Source organism: Quercus robur, chromosome 2 (genome assembly GCF_932294415.1).
Source record: "Quercus robur chromosome 2, dhQueRobu3.1, whole genome shotgun sequence".
NCBI lineage: Eukaryota > Viridiplantae > Streptophyta > Magnoliopsida > Fagales > Fagaceae > Quercus > Quercus robur.
The window spans coordinates 55,143,486-55,162,247 of NC_065535.1; the positions used below are offsets into that span (position 1 = coordinate 55,143,486).

Consider the following 18,762-nt stretch of genomic DNA (forward strand, 5'->3'; position numbering starts at 1 on the left):
AACAACCAATTTTGAGAACTACACCAAGCTGTTTAGCTGATCATCCCAACACACCATGCTGCTAATATATATCAAGTCAAATTGCCAGAAAACTACATTAGGGTTTCAAAATCCAAAGCAAGAAAATTTAAAATTATCTCCAAGCCATCTTGAAGAACCATACACATGAGTATGATGCTCTTTTAAAAAAACAAGGAAAAAGGAAGAAGTTATATGCTAGAAAACTAGGAATAGCACAAAACTAGAAAGATTGACCTTCAAATATATTGGAAGTGTAAGTGAAAATTGTGTTGGTGTTAAGCACTAGAGATGTAATGGAACAAACTAGTACAGTTCATCTAGATCTGATTCATTTGACTGTACCATTGATGGAAAACTGGAAATATTATATAACACCCAAAAAGTTAAACACTAAAATGACTGAAAAGAGCCAAAAGAACTGAATTCCACCTTCTAAAATTAACTACTGGTTAAGAAAAAATCAAAGAGGAGATTATGGATTCAAATGTTGGGATCTCAAAGCAAATTGAAAAGAAATTCACAGAATTGTGTATGTGAACATAAATATGCTCAGTGCTCACCCTCTTTTGTTATGACACTGACAGTCGAAGAACACTCCAGTCCAGCTTTTAACCTTTTGGTTTCTTGAAGGAGCCTTTACTATTACTTGGTGATGATTGTTGATTACCTTGTACGGATTTTGGTGATTTATTTGGGTATTGTGTTTCAGATGCTACTTCAGACTGTTTTCTTTTAAGGTCTCCATTGGCCTTAAAACTTGATTTATTAGTGTTCAAACTCTCTGCTCCATCCATTGATGATCCATTTTCTCTGTAAAATCCAAATCAAAGAAATTTTTTTTTTTTTTTCTTTTTTGATAAGTAAAATCAAAGGAAAAATATCAGATGTGTCGTCAGTGCAAATAAGAACAACTCGGAAATGCATTTTTTCTCCAGATATGCATGCAAGCACATGGTCATAAGTTTATCTTCACACCCCTCATTACCTATTTGTCCGCATGGATCTATTCAATTTTTACTTACTATTGACTAATTTATCTAATCAATAAGTTGTACAGAAGATAGCCAGCATCAAATTCTCCCCAGTCCCCTTGTGAACCCAAAACAAGAAATGTAGTCTTTTTAAGAAACTACTTTCTATATAACAATTAAAATGGGTAATATTAGACATATATCCTCAAATATCATCAGACCCATATATTACCCATGAAATTATACCAAACTTGGAAAAAGTATGCAGACTAAATACAATCCCTAAATAAAACTGTACAGCCTTCTGAGGGGGGAAACTGTCATCATATACAGACAAACAAGTATTTAAATTTATTGAAACTGGGTACAGTAAATTGGCACATTTTTCAACTGCACAACAAACCAGAGCAATTATTCAATATCTACAATTTTTCAGAAGGGATGCATGCTAATTGGATTCATTGATTCTTTCATATGTTTTATGGAATGACCAAGCAATCCTAACTTCACTCAACAAAGCTTTATGCCTTCCATCACAAATAAGAATTATTGTTTTCCAATTTAGTGGCACTCCAGTTTCTATTATATGCAACAGTAACATAATCACCAAAATTTCAATATTCAAATTCTTGGATTGAATAGACAACCTCAAGTGTAGCAGAGATGCAGCATGCATTGACAGAGTGTTGAAACAGTTTTCTCAACCCAGTTTAGAGCAAAATTTAAATTTTTTTATGATAATAATCTCTAAACTTCAAAAATGAGTTGTTCAACAGCAGGTCAGTACTCATTTTTGCTACATAATTGTAGAAATAACAAAAACATAAGATAATTTGAGAAGTTAACCTACCTCAAAGATATTCCTCCACTTTGACTGCCAGTAGAAGGGGCAGACACTGGGTTTAATGCTGCTTCATTCAGTTTTTACCATGATAAGGCTTTGCATGAGGAGAACAGAAGCCAAAAGAGAAGCAGAGGAGGGGAATAGTCATTGTAAATTTTAGGTCACTTGACCTTTATACTTACATCAATAGAAGGATTAAAACTTTGAAATGACATGCGGCCTTTAATTGCTCTAGGATTTGGATCACCTTCCATTATGACCACGCTGCAATTATACAGACAGCCATCAAAATGAAACAAGTCAAAATACAAACAAAATTATGTTCGAAAATAGAAGCAAATGGAGCACTTCTAGCAGGTAGTTGCAGTTGTTCTATTTTCCACAGAATCCATTGTTTATATAATTATATCCAAGTTTCCATTTAAGTGTCAAATATTAAAGGATAAACAAGACATCAAAATGATTTTTACAGAAGATGAAGCCCTGAAACATGGGTAAACAGGATGCTCTTGCTTTACTAAGGGTACTGTACATCTTTCATGTCAGTCACCAAGCCTTTTTTAATAATAAGAAATTTTATATTAATAAAAAATCGTTATACAATGATTGAAAGAGAGAAATCCAAGGAAAAAAATACAATGAATGCAGAAAGTTACAAATAATTGAAGGCCAACACTCATCTAATAACATCCATGAAAATAAAGAACTGACAAATGCAAACTTTATTCTCTCAACAGAAAGCGTGCGTGGCTCAAATGACCTCCTATTTCTTTCCTTCCAAATGTTCCACATGACACACAATGGAACTACATTCCAAACCCTATTTTTTCTCTTTAAAAAAAAGGTAATCAAATTGCTCTTTTTCTATAACATTAAAAGCTCAAATGGATACCACAGGGCCATTCAAAGTCTGCATTGCTGTAACATGTGTCCATAGCAATCTCAAGAACATTATTATGAAATTGAACTTAACCTATATCATTCAAAAGTCATCTGAGTGATTTTATTAGCCCAACACCAAGCAATTTCTTTCTTATGGTTGTTCTACACCATCCACAAAGAGCTCAACCAATATGTTATATAGAAACTCTAGTTGAAAAGACTACAAATGTCACAAAAATACTAAGAAATTGCGGTACCATCCATAGATGTGGGTGTACACATCTTAAATAATAACAACTTTAAGAATATAAACCAGAGAATTTTGTCAGTGATTAAGTACTGGAGATCACTATTTTTTTTTTAATAAGTATTAGTAGAGATTGAAATTTCTGAACATGTTCATGTATGAATTTTCCCGTTTTGAACCCATGAAAAAAGAGCCCTAGCTATCAACTTCATCTTTTTACTAGTTGAGAAATGAAATGACATCTCTTTATAATTTTAGACATTATGGATGCTCCTAATGTTAAAACAAAAGGTGAAAGCAGGTGCTGCTTCCCTGAAATAAGACAGAACTGCCAAGAAGAGTTAATGGAAAATTAACATTCTCATCAATATCTCTATCACTCTATGTTACACAATGAGAGTTTTTTTCTAGCAACTTATGTATATCAAGGTTAATTATATTTGTAACCCACATATCCACATAATCTAGCCCCATAGAAACATTTGTAACATACAAAACTTCTAATTGAGACTGCCCATATGGTTTGAGAATTCAGAAAACAAAAGTTGATTCAGAAGTCAAGACAATCTATAATTTTATATCTAATTTTTCTTCAGCTTTTTTCTCTAAGCTTCTAGCTGTAATTGAACTTATATGCCTGATACAACCTTCCAGAAAGTGGTGCAAGATAGGGTTGTCAACTAGCAAAGATATCTCACCTATACAGCCTATAGATTGTAATGAGAATTGAACAAGCATATTGACAAATTGAAGCAAATTTCTTGTGGATATTTATGCTGTTGTGTGATCACATATTGGGTTCAATTCATCATGATCACTTCAACTATATAATCTAACATGCTGTGTTTGTCTATATGCTCAATATCATGGCAAGCCTCTAAAACAGAAGACAGAGTCACTGCATCAGACATTATGAATCCTAAATGTACAATGCATATGGCCTCTGCACCAACATATGTGTTTGGTTTTTGCCATAAGGGTCCCTAGTGTACAACGTCAAGAGGCTTAGTTGGGCATACAAAACATCGTTATTGGTAACACAAAGACCTCTGGTTTTAGCTCTTAAAAATGTCCCAATTACAGCATCTGAAACATGAATGCTAAAGGCATCTTTTTGTGAAGCAAGCATGGCTCCCTCCAAAGTATAGCAAATTAGAGAAACCACAGGGCACCAAAAAACCCTGCTAAAGTGCAAATATCAAACAGATCAAGTCCATATTACACAACCAGCAACCACAAATCCTATAATCATTCAAGATTTCAGAAACCATATTATAAGTACAGTTCAAGAAAAGGAAACAATGCAAAACACAATCTGTACTTCAATGCTAAGTCAAGCAAAGTTTTATGCACATATGAACTGAAATAAATCCACAGATGCACATCCAACAAAAACTCAAGAAGAAGAAAAAAAATAGAGAAATTCTTTATATAAATCAGAGCAAAGAAGAAAGAAGGCAGAAAACTACCACTTTCTATTAAAGGTACTAGGGGAACAGAAATTCCCATCAGGCTTGACATCTTCATCTTTCTCGGTATTTTCTTCTCTCAGTGCTGCCCTTTGCATGAACTATAAAAATGAATAAAACAATACCTCATATAAGAAGAACATAGGTGTAAAGTTGTAATTTACAACTATGTGTTTTGTTGTCTTTTATTTCGTACCAAATTTGATTGTAATTTTACTCAATCTTTTGTACCCTGTATTTATTGTGGGATTTAATTGTAAGGGTTGTGTGATAGAGAGAGAGTGTGTGAAGACACAAGCAATTGAAGACAGAAGAGTTCTCGCAGGTAGCTCGCGACTAAGCATTTCGCGAAATGATGCATGTGCCCCGCACATGACTGGAATGCGAAGAGTCAAGACAGATGGAGATAGTTGTGTTTCGCGAGTAGCTCGCAGGTAAGCCTTCCTATAAGACACTCGTGACATATTTTGTTTTGTCAGACTATGCTATCTGATACACACTTTCTATACCCACACTATATATACCCACATTACCCACAAAAGTTGAGGAGTACTTTAGAGAGAAAACTCTAGCCACAAACCTTGAGAGTTAAAGATTATTATACCCACAATCCTCTACACAATTGCTTGTAGATTTTCCTCAACTCCTACTTCTCCATTTCCATATCATTGAGAGGTTGATAGCCCAAATACTTACCACACATTTTCAGAGTGTTCAGTGAGGTTTTGATGCTGCTAGGAAGCATTGGAAGACAAGGATGACAAATGCAACATAGAGCTTGTTGCGGGATCTAGAGAGTTAGACAAAACACAGTTCCAAGAAACCTTGTTGGAGTAGAAGCCTGGAGGGCTTAGGTACATCGGGTAGATTAGGCTTAGAGGGTCTCTTGCTAACCCATGTATTCCAACTGATTGTCTAGTGGATCGATTACCGCTTGGAGGGTGGCGAGGAGGTTTTTCGCCGAATTCTTCGGTTTCCTCTTCGATAACACATTAGCCTGTTATCTTGTATTTGCATTCTTCTTCCCTACTCTTTTACCTTTCTTTTTACTGCTGAGTTATAATGTTTATGCGTTAGAATAGTTTGTTTGTTTATCCGCTCGCATTTACTCAATTTCGCACTTAGTATTAAGTTAAAGTAAAATCAATCGAGCTGTAAATTTAATTTGAGGTCTAAATAGCTCATGTGTTTTCACACATTTTCGAGCATTCAATAGGTTTACAGCACAGTGCTTGAATTCTATCTCAAACATCAAAAACTAAAGAATGTCCAGATAAATTTAAGCAAAACCCACTTCAAATCTCGAGTGAAATTTCCAAAAGTTTGCAATTTTATAGAAGCTAGTGCACTACGGACTGTCTATAAAATACAGCAAAAGGTGCAAGTTTTAAAAAATCTTGTTTTACCTTCAAGTTCCTCAGGGTGCTGGAAAGCTCGCGCTTGGCCATTTGAGTTCCTTGCTTTTCACCAGGAAAAAATTAAAAAAAAAAAAAAAAAAAAAAAAAAAAAAAAACAAACAAACAAACAAGACAATAACTTTGACTTCTCTCTGTCTCTCTCTCAATGCTGTTGAAGAAACAAGGTAGGGTTTCTCTCTGTTCTGTTCTGCCAAGAATTCAGATATAGATTTCAGAAGTGATAGGCCCGATTTTAAGTTTTTTTTTTTTAATTTTTTATTGTGACATGCAAACTCGTAAATATTTTTATTTAAAACATTAGTCATACTCTTGATGAAGAAAAAAAAAAATTGTTGATTTTGCTTCCAATCCAGCCGTTGCTAATTTTATTTTTATTATTTAAATTAATAATATTACATAAAAGGTTCATGAAAATATCTTAATATATTGATATTATTTAAGTGCCCCTGGTAAGGCTATTTTTTATTTTTAGTCTAGTGTCATAATTTTTCATTCAGCATAATTTGAAGTTTACACATTTGTGAACTATTGATGCAGCAAGAAGTTTAATGAGACTAGCGGCAAAGAATGAAAATCGAAATAGCATTGAAACCATATGTTCATGTATGGATTTGTTCATTTTTTGAAGTTAGCCTCACAATCTTGACTATATCATAATAAAAATATTGTGCTAGAAATAAGAGGTTCATTTAATGGTATACCCTTTTTTGGGTTTAATGTTATAAATTTCTATTCATTCTAATTTGAGATTTACATGTATGTTCACCCATATTATGCATTTGAAAATTACTAATACAACAGGAGTGTCATGAGGCTTGCTTTAAAAAATGAACACAGTCACACATGAAGATATGATTTCAATAGTACAGGGACTTAGAAAATAATTTAAACTTTTTCTTGGAAACATTTTAAAACATTCAAATATTTTGCAAATTACTTAGTGTTTGAATGGCTTCTATAACTAAGTTTATACAAAAAATGGAAGTAAGCACCTAAATAGAAAAGGTTCAATTTTTTTTTTTTAAGATATAGCTATTTACAAACGTGGACAACCAATCTCAAGCTTATATAAATATATTTTTAAAATGATAAGTGTCAACAAATATAGTTTACTCATAAGTCATGAGTACATTATTATGTTTGAATTTGGATTGTTTAATAATCAAGCCTAAACATGGGTTTGATCTCCAAAAAAAAAAAAAATATATATATATATATATATATATATATATATATATATTTATACTAATTGAGATTATATCATTTAAGTTAATTAGATACATTAGGAGCGGACATCATAGGTTGAAACTCTCTAAAAAAAAAAAAAATTTAATTAGATACATTAATTTTTTATGAAGTTATTTATAAATGTGGACAACGAATCTCAAGTGTATATAAATATGTTTTTTTAAATCATATGTGTCAACAAATATATTTTGTTCATGAATACATTATTATGTTTGAGTTTGGTATGTTTAATAATCTAGTGTCAACCATTATAGTTTGTTCATAAATACATTATTATGTTTGAGTTTGGCATGTTTAATAATCTAACCTAAACCTGGACTTGATCTTAACTTATTTGTTAAATACATGAATATAAATAAGCCCCCCACCCGCCCCCCCTTCTCGCTTTGATAAATCATAAAATTGTCTCGTTTACAACCCTATGTGTAAAAAATCAAGTTTGAGGTTCAATTACCAATAACCTTTAGTTCAAAAGGTATATTCTATTTCTAATGTAGGCGTTCAGATTTGAATCCCCCCCCTCACCCTTAAAATGATTTTTTTTTAATAAAAAATTTCAAGGTTCAATCCACTATTTACAAAGATAAAGAGTTCTTCTTCTTCTTCTTCTTCTTTTTTGCCTTCCCCCCCCCCCCCCCCAAAAATATGGATTTGATAATTGTTTGGGATGTTTTTGCAACAAAGGCAAAAAATGCGAGAACGACCCAAATCTCCCCTTAGGTTCTTTAAAAGTGTTTATTTCTAGAGAATCAAACCCAAAATTCCAAATGTATAATGAATAAAGGCTAATGTTGTTTTAACAAGAGAAAGATCAAAATATCATAACTGAAATACAAGAAAATGCATAAAAAAAACACAGGTTTGAAACTTCGATTCACAGTCAGCAAGAAAAGGAAATTGAGAGAGGTTGTGAGGAAGAGAGGAAAGGTTTCCCTATACCCATATTTCCACCCCTAAACTTCGGGATTGTGAGAATGTTAGCTGGCTAAATGAGCTTTTGCTCTAAAGTTTAAGCTATGTGGGTTAAACATGGTTTGTTGGTTTTTAAGCTGAAGAAAGAGTTTTATATTAAGTTTGGGAGGTTGCTTTAAGAGTAGAACATGGCTTATTCATTTTCAATCTGATTGTGGGATTTTATATTGAGTTTTAGGAGCTTTTAGTGACTAGTTTTTGGTCAATAGAAAAGGCTTTGGACCCCAAGGTGTTAAACAAGTAGTAATTTTCAGGTTTTCTTTTGTTTGGATAAAAGAAAGGCTTACTTTTATCATTATTCAGGGAAAGGCTTGACTAAGCCCCATTGACTTCCCTTTTCAATTGTTTCAAACCATTGGGAGGCTTACCTAAGTAAGGGCTAGCAGCTAGAGTTGGCCAATGAGAGCCAACTATGTTTAAAAGCAAAAATGGGTTAAGGCAAAAACTTTGGGCTACAGTCAGCTAGAGAATAAAAACTCTTTTGGGGTGTAAATTTGGGTACATGACCTCCTCCATGAGCCTGAGGTGCTACCAGTGTCCCTTGCCCACTTGATAGCATGCACAGGCTAGCTCGTGAAAAAAATCCGAAAGAAATCAACCCATACACTCCAAACCACACTTCCTCAATTTCTTCAATACGTCGCATGGGCTTAAGCCATGCTTAAAAGAATAAAAATTAATATAATACATGAATTGAGCCCATAAGAAAGTCAAGCTCGGTCGAATCGGGCTTGTAAGAAATGTATTGCAAAAATAGGTATCAACAATAATTATTATAGTTATTAATGGGAAATTATTATTGTAGAGTTGTGATTTTCAACTATGTTTTGTTGACTTTAATTCTGTGTCAAATTTGATTGTATTTTGTCAATATTCTCCCTATATATTTGTGGGATTCAATGTAGGGTTGAGTGTGAGAGTTTGGTGAAGAATTGTGAAGACAGTAAAGTTTGCAACTTGCTCGTGACGAACTTGCGAGTAGACAACCTGCGAAAGGTCACGTGAGAAACACATGCTAGATACTGAACAGTTTTTTGCCAAGCTGTATTTCGCGAGTCACTTTGCAACTTGGCCAACCCGCAAGTGACCCGCAAAACTCTTTGCCTTAATGATTTTAAATAGTGTTTTCCTTATTTCTTTACACATATTGTATAAGCCCACATTACCCACGAAATTGTAAGGAGACTTTTAAAGAGAAAACTCTAGCAATACACTTGAGAGTTAGAGATTGTAAAACCACAATCATCTACACAATTTCTTTTAGTTTTCCTTTACTCCTACCTCTCCAATTACAAATCCTTGAAGGTTCTTAATTCAAACACTTACATCATCCAATCTGAGTGTTGAGAGAAGTTTTGGTGCGTGTGCAAAGCATTGGAAGAAGCCATCGATTGACGGATGCAATTAGGAGCTAATTACGGGATCCAAATAACTAGTGAAGACAAGACTTGGTGAAGTCCATTGGGAGCTGGAACTTGGATGGTTCAAGTACAGTGGGTAGATTAAGCTTAGAGGGTCTTTTTGATATCTTTGTACTCCAACTTTATTCATTAGTCGATCATTTTGGCTTGGAAGGCCACAAAGGGGTTTTTCGCCATGTACTTTGGTTTCCTCTTCGATAACACGTTTCAGTGTTATCTTGTGTTTGCATCTCTCTTCCCTCACTCTTTGTGCTTTACATTTATTGTTTATTTTTTATGTTTATGCACTAGAGAGTTGTTCCGGTTTATTGCGTTTCATTTACTCTTATTCCGCACTTAGTTAAGTAAAGTAAAAACAATTTAGCCATAAGTTTAAAATTGGGGGTCTAAACAAGCAATAGTGTTTTGCACTATTTGAGCTTTCAATTATAATTGTGTTTGTATAGACATGGCAAATAGGCGAGTAGGGTCAGGTCAATCAGGTTACAGGTCAATCTGGTTTTAGGTCAGGTCAAGTTGACTTGTATTTTTCAAATGAAGTAATTTTTTTTTTTTTTAATTACAAAAACAAATCAATGGCCACCTTTTTAGAGAGAATGAATAAAATCAATAAAGGAAATGAATTGCACTTAATGCCACTTGTTAATATCATTCCAATTCTGACAGTTTTGAACATGAGTAAAATTCTTTATAGTTATAAATTCATGATGACAAAGTCTTCAATGTTAATAGCTCACTACCAAAATGCTTGTAATTACAAATTTACAACTTCAAAGAGAGATAGGTCTTAAGGAGCACCAAAAAGTATATTTTTTTAAGTTTATACCACTAATAATATATCATTCCCACAAAAGTTTTAAAAAATGAAAATAAATAAATGGCATGGACCATATCAAGTTATCAGTCTCCTTAAGTGCACATGTTATTGTTGTATTTAAAATAATAATAAAGTTAGATTATTTAGAAAGATTATTTAGGAGGAGTTGGAGCTGTGGAGGCATGAAGCACTGAGTAAGAGGATGGAAAACTCTTAGGTTTGTTGGTTTGGACTTTTTTTTTTAGTTTAGTAACATCAACTTAAGTTTTGTCACTTTGTGTAAATAGATAAGTAGTGTTAGTAACTTAATAATGTTATTGTTAGTATATGGTCAAATCAAATGTCTTGAACTCTCATTGTTAGTCCTATTTTAATGTTTTTCTATTTGCTTTGTTTACCTGTTTTCCTTTCATTTTAACTTTTTTTTTAATAAAAAATAAACGGGTTGTCATGTGACTCGTGTCACTATTTACTCTTATTGGCTACTGGCAAGGCAGTAGGCTATTGGCTTGCCATGCTTTGTGCTTTATGCACCTACTACCCAACGGTGTAGTCTAAATATTTTTTTAGTGAAAACAAAAAAATTTTAAATAGGTCAGATCAGGGGTTAACCGAGTCGGGTCGGGTTGACTCGCAAAAAAAGGGTCAGGTCACGTGTTGACCCGTTTTTGCTTTAGGTCAAAAAATTTGAGTTTGAGTCAAGTATTTTTTAAGTCGGGTCAAGTCGAATCAAAAAAATTTGATCCGTTTTGCCATATCTATGTTTGTATATTTATATATAACTATCTATTTTAAAATTTAAATAAAATATGATGTGACAAGATTCTGTTGCATGGTTTTCCTCCAAAATATATATATTTGCATGGTGTAAATATATGATGTTTTATAAGGAACCCTTTATCTAATTTAAACTCATTTATAAAATATATTTAAATGATGATGTGAAAAAACATGGACTTTCAAAAGCATGTGTAGAAACATTGGAATAAGCTAACAAAAAGTTAAAAGTTTTGGTTCTATATATATTGTTGCTAGCCAGTTACGCAGAGCACATAAAAGTTCAATAAAACCCGACATTCTTTATTAATTATGGTAGTTAGTATTATGCATTTATTATAATATAGAATTTAATAATTATGATGGTTATTAATAGACATTTATTATAATTGTGTGTGTATATGTAACTATCTATTCTATCATTTACATACAATATGATGTGGCAAGATTCTAATGGACGGTGTAAAATAGGAGGTTCTATTGAGAAGCCTTATATAATTTAAACTTGATTAATAAAATGCAATAGAATAATGTTGTGAAAAAATGTGGGATGTGGGCCATTGATCCCACATGGATGGGAATTGGCCACTTGGTTGTGTGATAGCCACGATTCCTACCTACCTCGATGAGGTGTTAAACAGTTAGACTCTATTTGGATAAGCGGTTTAAAAAAGTGCGTTTTCAAAAATAGCGTTTTTAAAACACAATTTTGAAAATCACAATAAAACGTTGGGCAAACTTTGTGAACAATATTAGTCTAAAATTGTTGTTTCGATTCAAATTACCAAAAAAGGCTTAGTGTTTGGTTTGTATACTATTTAGTTTGTCTACTAAATCATCATCCAAATTTCAATATATAAAAAAATATAATTAAATACAACCAATTACATGATGTATTGTTGTATATTTTTATTAGGTATAATAATAGTTTGTTATGTTCATTTAACAAATAAAGATGAAAAAGAAAAGTCATAAAAGAGTTTATGACCCATACCATTACCTGACCACCTAGGGACTCTAAATTTTGAGACTTCTAGTTTCAACCATACACGTGGTGGAGGTAGGATGGGTAATTGATAAATGTGGTTTTTGTAAAATCAAAAAGTCACTCTCTATGCTTCATAAATATGAGGGAAGAACAGAAGAAATAAAGAAAGAAGAACTGGAAGAAAAAAGATAGAAGAGTTAGGATGCTGGATATTTAAAGGAGATGAGTTAAGAAAAGTGTGAAGACTGCTTATTTATTAAGTGCCTACCCAGATGCATCTGCCAGTGAAAGCTAGTGCTGTCTGCAACTATATGGTGGTGCAGATTAGGTAAGTTGCTAAAATTACATTAAGCTTGAAGGTTTTTTGGGGGTGGGGGGTCATGGCCCCCTTGGCCTCAACATGGCTCCGCCACTGGACAGAAAGCAAGCTTGAGGGTGGCCAGTGAGGTTATTTGCTAGTTGGTGTTTTTGTCATTTAGCAAAAACTTGAGGGTGTTTTAGGTATTCAAACTTTAAAATGTATAGAGTGATTTGCATTTTCAATGAAGTTTCTCAAAAAGCTATCCTGTACCTCAATTTCAAAACGTAATATTTGACGTTTTAAATAACACAATTTCTAGTAAAATCATTATACCAAACACACGAGTACTGACGATTTTAATAAAAACGCGCATTTAGGATTTCATAACAGCCTATTCAAATGGGCTCTTAATTTTTTTTTTTTTTTCAATTAGGTAAAAGTGTATACTACACGCCTAAAGTTTGGGGTATTTAGATTTTATACCTGGAATTTCAGAATTTGGATTTTACCATCCTGAATTTATATTTAGTTTGCACCAGCAGCCTCTTTGTCCATATTTAAGTGCCTCATAAGCTTGCCACATATGTTTAGTTTGTCCAATAAATGATACTATGCCATTTTCATTCTTCCATGTCAATAAATTATTAAAAGTTTTTGGCGAAAAACACATTTTGGTCCCTACATTTTCGCACGATTCCTACTTTGGTCCCTAAATTTTATTTTTACCGCTTTTAGTCCCTGTTTAGAAAAATGCCTTCTGTTTTAGTCCTTTCCGTCAGTGCCATTGGGGCACTGACCTACGTGGCAAACGGAATTATTAAAATAATAATAAAAAATTTTATTTTGTCATTAAAAACTGCCAAGTCAGCATTTAAATTTAAAAAAATAATTTATTAAATTTAACTAAATAAAAAAATAAAAAACAGAAATAAAAATAAAAAATCACATTTATCAAGATTGAAGTGTGTCTTGAGCAAGAACAACAAGAACACTAACCCAGATTTAAGTACACAAACCCAGAACACAAGAACACAATTTTTACCCAGCAACTGGTGGTATCGGAACATATTGGAAAATCCAGAAACCAATAAAGATGGGGAAGAAGAGGGTTTGCCATTGACAGGTTGCCCACCAGAGGAAAAGACATCCCCGGAGTTTGGGAAGTCCTCCGCTGGATCATCAGCGACCATCACACTAAAGCCCATACAACCCACCTTAGCCCCGCTTGATTTAGGGTCCACTGAAAGACCATCGACAGCCCCACCCTGACCACCGCACCCATCGAACCTTGTAAGGACACCACCCATCTCGTCGGTGCCCGGAAACACCATCAAAGACTTCTCGGATGAGCCGTGGGGGTCTGATCCTTCACTATACTGGCTTCCCGCCGAAGAAAAGTGAGTCATAGTACACCCATCGGTCCTTGGGTGGTCCCCATCCAACTCACCGAGAAACCCAAGTTTCACCGAGGCGACTTGAAGAGAAGCTTCAGATTCCGGCACCGTTGCAGTCGTCGGCGACATGAAATCCCCTCGTACCATATGCTGAACATTAAGGTGTTGGTATTTGAGAGAGAAAGAGAGAGTCATGGATCTGAAAAGAAAGATCTGGAAATGTTGTGTTGTGTTGTGTTGGAAGAAAAACAAAGACAAATAATGGATCTGGACACCGTGGAAGTGTTGTGTTGTGCTGGTTTTATTTTAATTTTTTGGGTATGTGTTTTGTGTTTGTTTTTATGTTTAATTTTTTGTTTAGGTTTAATTTGATGTTCTTATTTTTTGGGTTTGAGATTTTTGAATTTTAATTTTGTGTTCTTGTGTTCTGGGTTTGTGTACTTAAATCGGGGTTAGTGTTCTTGTTGTTCTTGCTCAAGACACACTTCAATCTTGATAAATGTGATTTTTTATTTTTATTTCTGTTTTTATTTTTTTTATTTAGTTAAATTTAATAAATTATTTTTTAAAATTTAAATACTGACTTGGCATTTTTTAATGACAAAATAAAATTTTTTATTATTATTTTAATAATTTCGTTTGCCACGTAGGTCAGTGCCCTAACGGCACTGACGGAAAGGACTAAAACAGAAGGCGTTTTTCTAAATAAGGACTAAAAGCGGTAAAAATAAAATTTAGGGACCAAAGTAGGAATCGTGCGAAAATGTAGGGACCAAAATGTGTTTTTCGCCAAAGTTTTTTAAGCTACAAAAATTATGTAACATCATTTTATTGGGTAAACTAAATTTAAAAAAAAAAAAAAAAACTATTTGATATCTTATTATTTAATTTTTCATTTGATTTGATTATTTGTGGTGGTTTGATCATTTGTGTATGGTGCTATGCTTAGAATTTTTGAAAGATGTCAAGGGCCCTTGTAATACTGCTAGTTGTAGTTGTTCTAATGCTCATTTTTTTTATTATATAAATAAAAAAGTCCAACCCGTGGTTCCAACCTGATCCAAGTTCCCACTCAACCCACATGGATTAGGTTGGATTGAATTTTTTTACCAACCCAACCGTGGTAGGTTAGATTGAAAACACCTTTCAACTTGGTCCATACACAACCTTAGGCATTATTACTAGGCTATCACTTTTTTTTTTTTTGATAAAATGGGGGAGTATTATTTCATTATATATATAAGAGTTTATACAATAACAGGCCGTTCAAGTCTTAAAGGACATAGTCTACTAGTTCCAAGGTTTTCCATACCCCATACAAAAGGTACATATACAAAATCGGGACAAGTATCGTGGATTTCCAAAAGGCACTATTGTTGGTTTCCCCTCTTTGCTAAAGCATCCACACAGCCATTAGCTTCACGAAAGATGTGGCACACCTGGACGATCTAGCCGCATTCCATAAGGTTCCTACAATCAGAGAGTAACGGAATAGTATTTGGTGAGATATCATTTTTAGTAGCTAACCAGGAAAGATTTTTCATTGAGTCAATTTCAAGATGAATAAATATAAAACCCAGCTCCCATGCTAGCATTAGGCCCTGTTGAATTGCTCCTAATTTTGCAATATTATTAGAAGTAATACCCATGTTTAAAGAAAAACCTGAAATCCATGCACAAGCACTATTGCACAACAGACCGCCTGCACCAACCATTACAGGATTACCTATAACATTGCCATCCGTATTTAATTTTATAAAAGGATCTAGAAAATTGCAATTATTATATTATGGCAAAAGGAAATAGTGCGACTTGGTTTAATTAGCAACAGCCTCCAATTAAATTGTGAATGATATGTTAATTTTATCCAATATTGGAATGTCATGATTGGATTCAATTTTTAATCTTTTCCAGATTCATTCCTCAATCTTTTCCCCATATGAATTCATACTTACCAATAGATTCCATCAAAAAATTAGTAATGAAGTATAAAATTAAAATGTAAATATTGGGATTGGGAAATGAACTCCGATTCCCTTCTCTCTCTCTCTCTCTCTCTCTCTCTCTCTCTTGGGGTGGGGGTGGTTTTCTCCAGCGGCATAAGAAACAAAAAGTATGCAAGAACAAAAAAGAAAGCTCTACGTTCTGGTTGCACTTGGGGGAGGGTAGTAGGGAAAAGATAAGAACAAGGGAAGAGACAAAAATAGGGGGGGAAAGGGTGGGACATCTTTCACTCATTTGGTTTTCAAAAGAAAAAAAAAAAGATGGAAAAATAATCTTGTGGTATAATATGAACTGTTAGAAGAGTAATTTTTAAAAAAGTTTTACAAGTTCCTCCTAGTTTTCATCCAAATCAGATGGGATAATATATATTTTTAATGGTGGATCTCAGGTTGGTGTTACTTGCACCTGCCCTCTCCCTCCCTTTGTTTCAACTAAACAAAAGAAATATTGCTTCATCTACTTCCATTACTTTCCTCTCAAGCAAACACCAGTTTGCTTTCTTTCATTTCATTATTCTTCCTTAAGTCTGTTTGATGTCAACATTTTGTCATGGTAAGAGAAATTTGTGGTGTAAATCACTAAATTGTGTTTTTAATAAAGCAGTAGATTATTATTATTGTTATTATTATTTTGAGAAACATAAAGCAGTAGATAACACATGGCCCCTCTCACGGTCTCACCAGCCATCTGTGTCCATAACTCTTCCATGTTAGATAGCACGACACCATCCCATCCAGATCCTAATCCAATGTTCAGTAATAATGTAATATAAAAGCGGTACCCATTTTCAAACCGTTGGATTGAGTAGCTTGGTAAGCATGCATGGTTAACGGAATTGTCGTTATGAGAATAGGTGTTACCACTTATCACCTCTCCTTGAGGAGAAAGTATATCATCTTTCGGTAATACTAACTTAGCATCTATTTTGGTATTTCTTACCCAATAAATAAGTAACACTTGGTTCAAAAAACCACATCAGACTACTCCAATAAATTAACCACAATCTTCTATATTATTAGGAAAATAAATTAATCATTTATTGGAGTAGTTTGATGTGATTTTTTGAAACATGTATCACTCATTTATTGGGTAGGAAATACCAAAACAGATGCTGAGTTGGTATTATCGAAACATAATATACTTTTTCCTCCTTGAGAAATTATACAGTCCTCATGGTGGACCATGTCATTTATCCACCATTCCAGTAAAAGACTCTCACCTATTTAAAATTGATGAGTCAGTATTTAGTTTTTATTTAAAACTCCACAATTTTAAACAAGTAAGAGTCTTTTATTGGAGTGGTGGACCACTCACTTATCCACCAGGTGCACCTTATAATTTCTTCCCTTAGAGAAACACCACTTTTTGGAACTCTCTAATTAAGTAATTTATACAAATTATATATAATATATAAAGATAATACTTTTTTTATAGAAATATATAAAGATGGTACCTAATTTAAAAGGCTTAAGTCTATATGTTTAGATTTAATTAATTATATTATATTATATTAATCACTCTTCCGTTTCATTATTATTAAATAAAAAACTTTAATCGCATGGTAGGATCTAGATACTCAACAAAAGTGATATTACATTATTCAGGAAACAAAAATAAAGAAAAAAAGTGGTATTGCGGTGGTGGGGTTTTATCATTTTTGTAATAAGTGGCCCTAAGCATTAAATAGAGGGAATCAGGATAGGTAGTAGTGTTGCGAAACAGATCTGAGTTATGACTTCTGACTATGAGTTATGAGAGACAGAGAGTGTGATCTTTGCAGTTAGATCGACATGAGCCAACAGGAAAAAGAAACTCTCTCCAGTGGGCTATGGTGGGCCCCACGGAAAACAAAGAAAAATCCTCAATCTTATCGGGTCTTCTTCTTTCTATTCCAATTTTACCCTCCATTTTTTTTTTCTTCAAATTATGAGATACTCATCATTTGAGATTAATGTTACGGTGCAATTTCATAACAAATCTTTGGTGACAAATTGTTACTATTTTTTTTTAAAGTTGACATCACTTTTTTATCTATAATTAAAATATTTTTTATGTTTTAGAAATATTTTATTAAAAAGATGATAAAACAATAAATGTTGTTGATATCTTTTTATATTTCATATAAAAGTAGTGTAAAAATTTTTCTATTGTAATATATTAACAATTGTTCTAAGAGCATTTGTTAAAGTAACCCTTAAAATATTAGTGTTTTATGAAATGATATGTCATAAATGTCAACAATGCTGCATCTTGTAAATTCTTTAACATTGGACACATTCCAATGTCTCTATACTCCAAAATCAAAATCCCAAGTTAAAAAAAAAAAAAAAATCAAAAATTGTTTTGTCATTTTGCTCAAAGATCAAAATAGAACAGTTAGCATTCTCAACTTGTCATGTTCTCTAACACCTGTGTCCCTCTTTTATGATCTTACTTCAAATCCAATCTTATTAGGGAAGAATTATTTATGGTCCATTGTCAATGGAAGGAACTAATTCTAAAACCTGCCGATGGACTGTTAAAAAGAGAAGGATAGTCATTAGAGCATTCATAGTAGATGTGTCAACGGTACCAAATGCCAAATATTTGGCACATTTGGCACACCAAACACCAAAAAATCCCCTTTATGAGATGTTCCAAATCTCATAATTTTTGCCATATGTAAACAATACTGTTCTATTTTGGAACGGTATGGACAAAATGCTAAAAAAAAAAAAAAAGTTTTTTATTCATTTCTCTCTCATCCTTTTTTACTTTCTCTCTCTTTCCTGGTGTTTAGTGGGAGGAGTTAATATATTATTTTAATGTATAGTAAATATTATTTTAATGTATAGAATTGAATGATAAAATATCTGATAAATGAGATGTTGTAAAATAATATGATAAAATAATAAAGTAAATTTTTGGTGTGTCAAAATGACATTTTTTATAAAATATATGCTCACATAACTTTCATGTCAATATTTTATTTATATATATATATATGTA

The 18,762-nt window shown here is 33.0% G+C and overlaps 1 protein-coding gene across 3 annotated transcripts; it reads right to left on the reverse strand.

The window, feature by feature from the left end:
• Nucleotides 1–451: 451 nt before the first annotated feature.
• Nucleotides 452–6,083, reverse strand: LOC126714057 (uncharacterized). Of its 3 annotated transcripts, none has more exons than XM_050414046.1 (4): nucleotides 5,841–6,083; nucleotides 4,435–4,535; nucleotides 2,019–2,100; nucleotides 452–831 (listed from the first exon to the last, which is right to left on the reverse strand). In XM_050414046.1, the coding sequence occupies exons 1-4, from the start codon at nucleotides 5,880–5,882 to the stop codon at nucleotides 787–789; spliced, it is 270 nt and encodes an 89-aa protein (XP_050270003.1). In that variant the 5' UTR covers nucleotides 5,883–6,083; the 3' UTR covers nucleotides 452–786. The 3 variants fall into 3 exon arrangements, with proteins under 3 accessions (XP_050270003.1, XP_050270005.1, XP_050270004.1); XM_050414048.1 differs by having other exon boundaries at nucleotides 452–1,900; XM_050414047.1 differs by having other exon boundaries at nucleotides 452–2,100.
• Nucleotides 6,084–18,762: the final 12,679 nt, after the last annotated feature.

Bases quoted from the DNA above. Each gene is read 5' to 3' on its own strand.
- LOC126714057 (XM_050414046.1), bottom strand. From the start codon at position 5,882: ATGGCCAAGCGCGAGCTTTCCAGCACCCTGAGGAACTTGAAG. The intron at 2,101-4,434 runs GTAGTTTTCTGC...GTATAATTGCAG, and splicing joins AGTACCTTTAATAGAAAGTG to CGTGGTCATAATGGAAGGTG. The intron at 832-2,018 runs GTAAGTATAAAG...TGGATTTTACAG, and splicing joins GTTTTAATCCTTCTATTGAT to AGAAAATGGATCATCAATGG.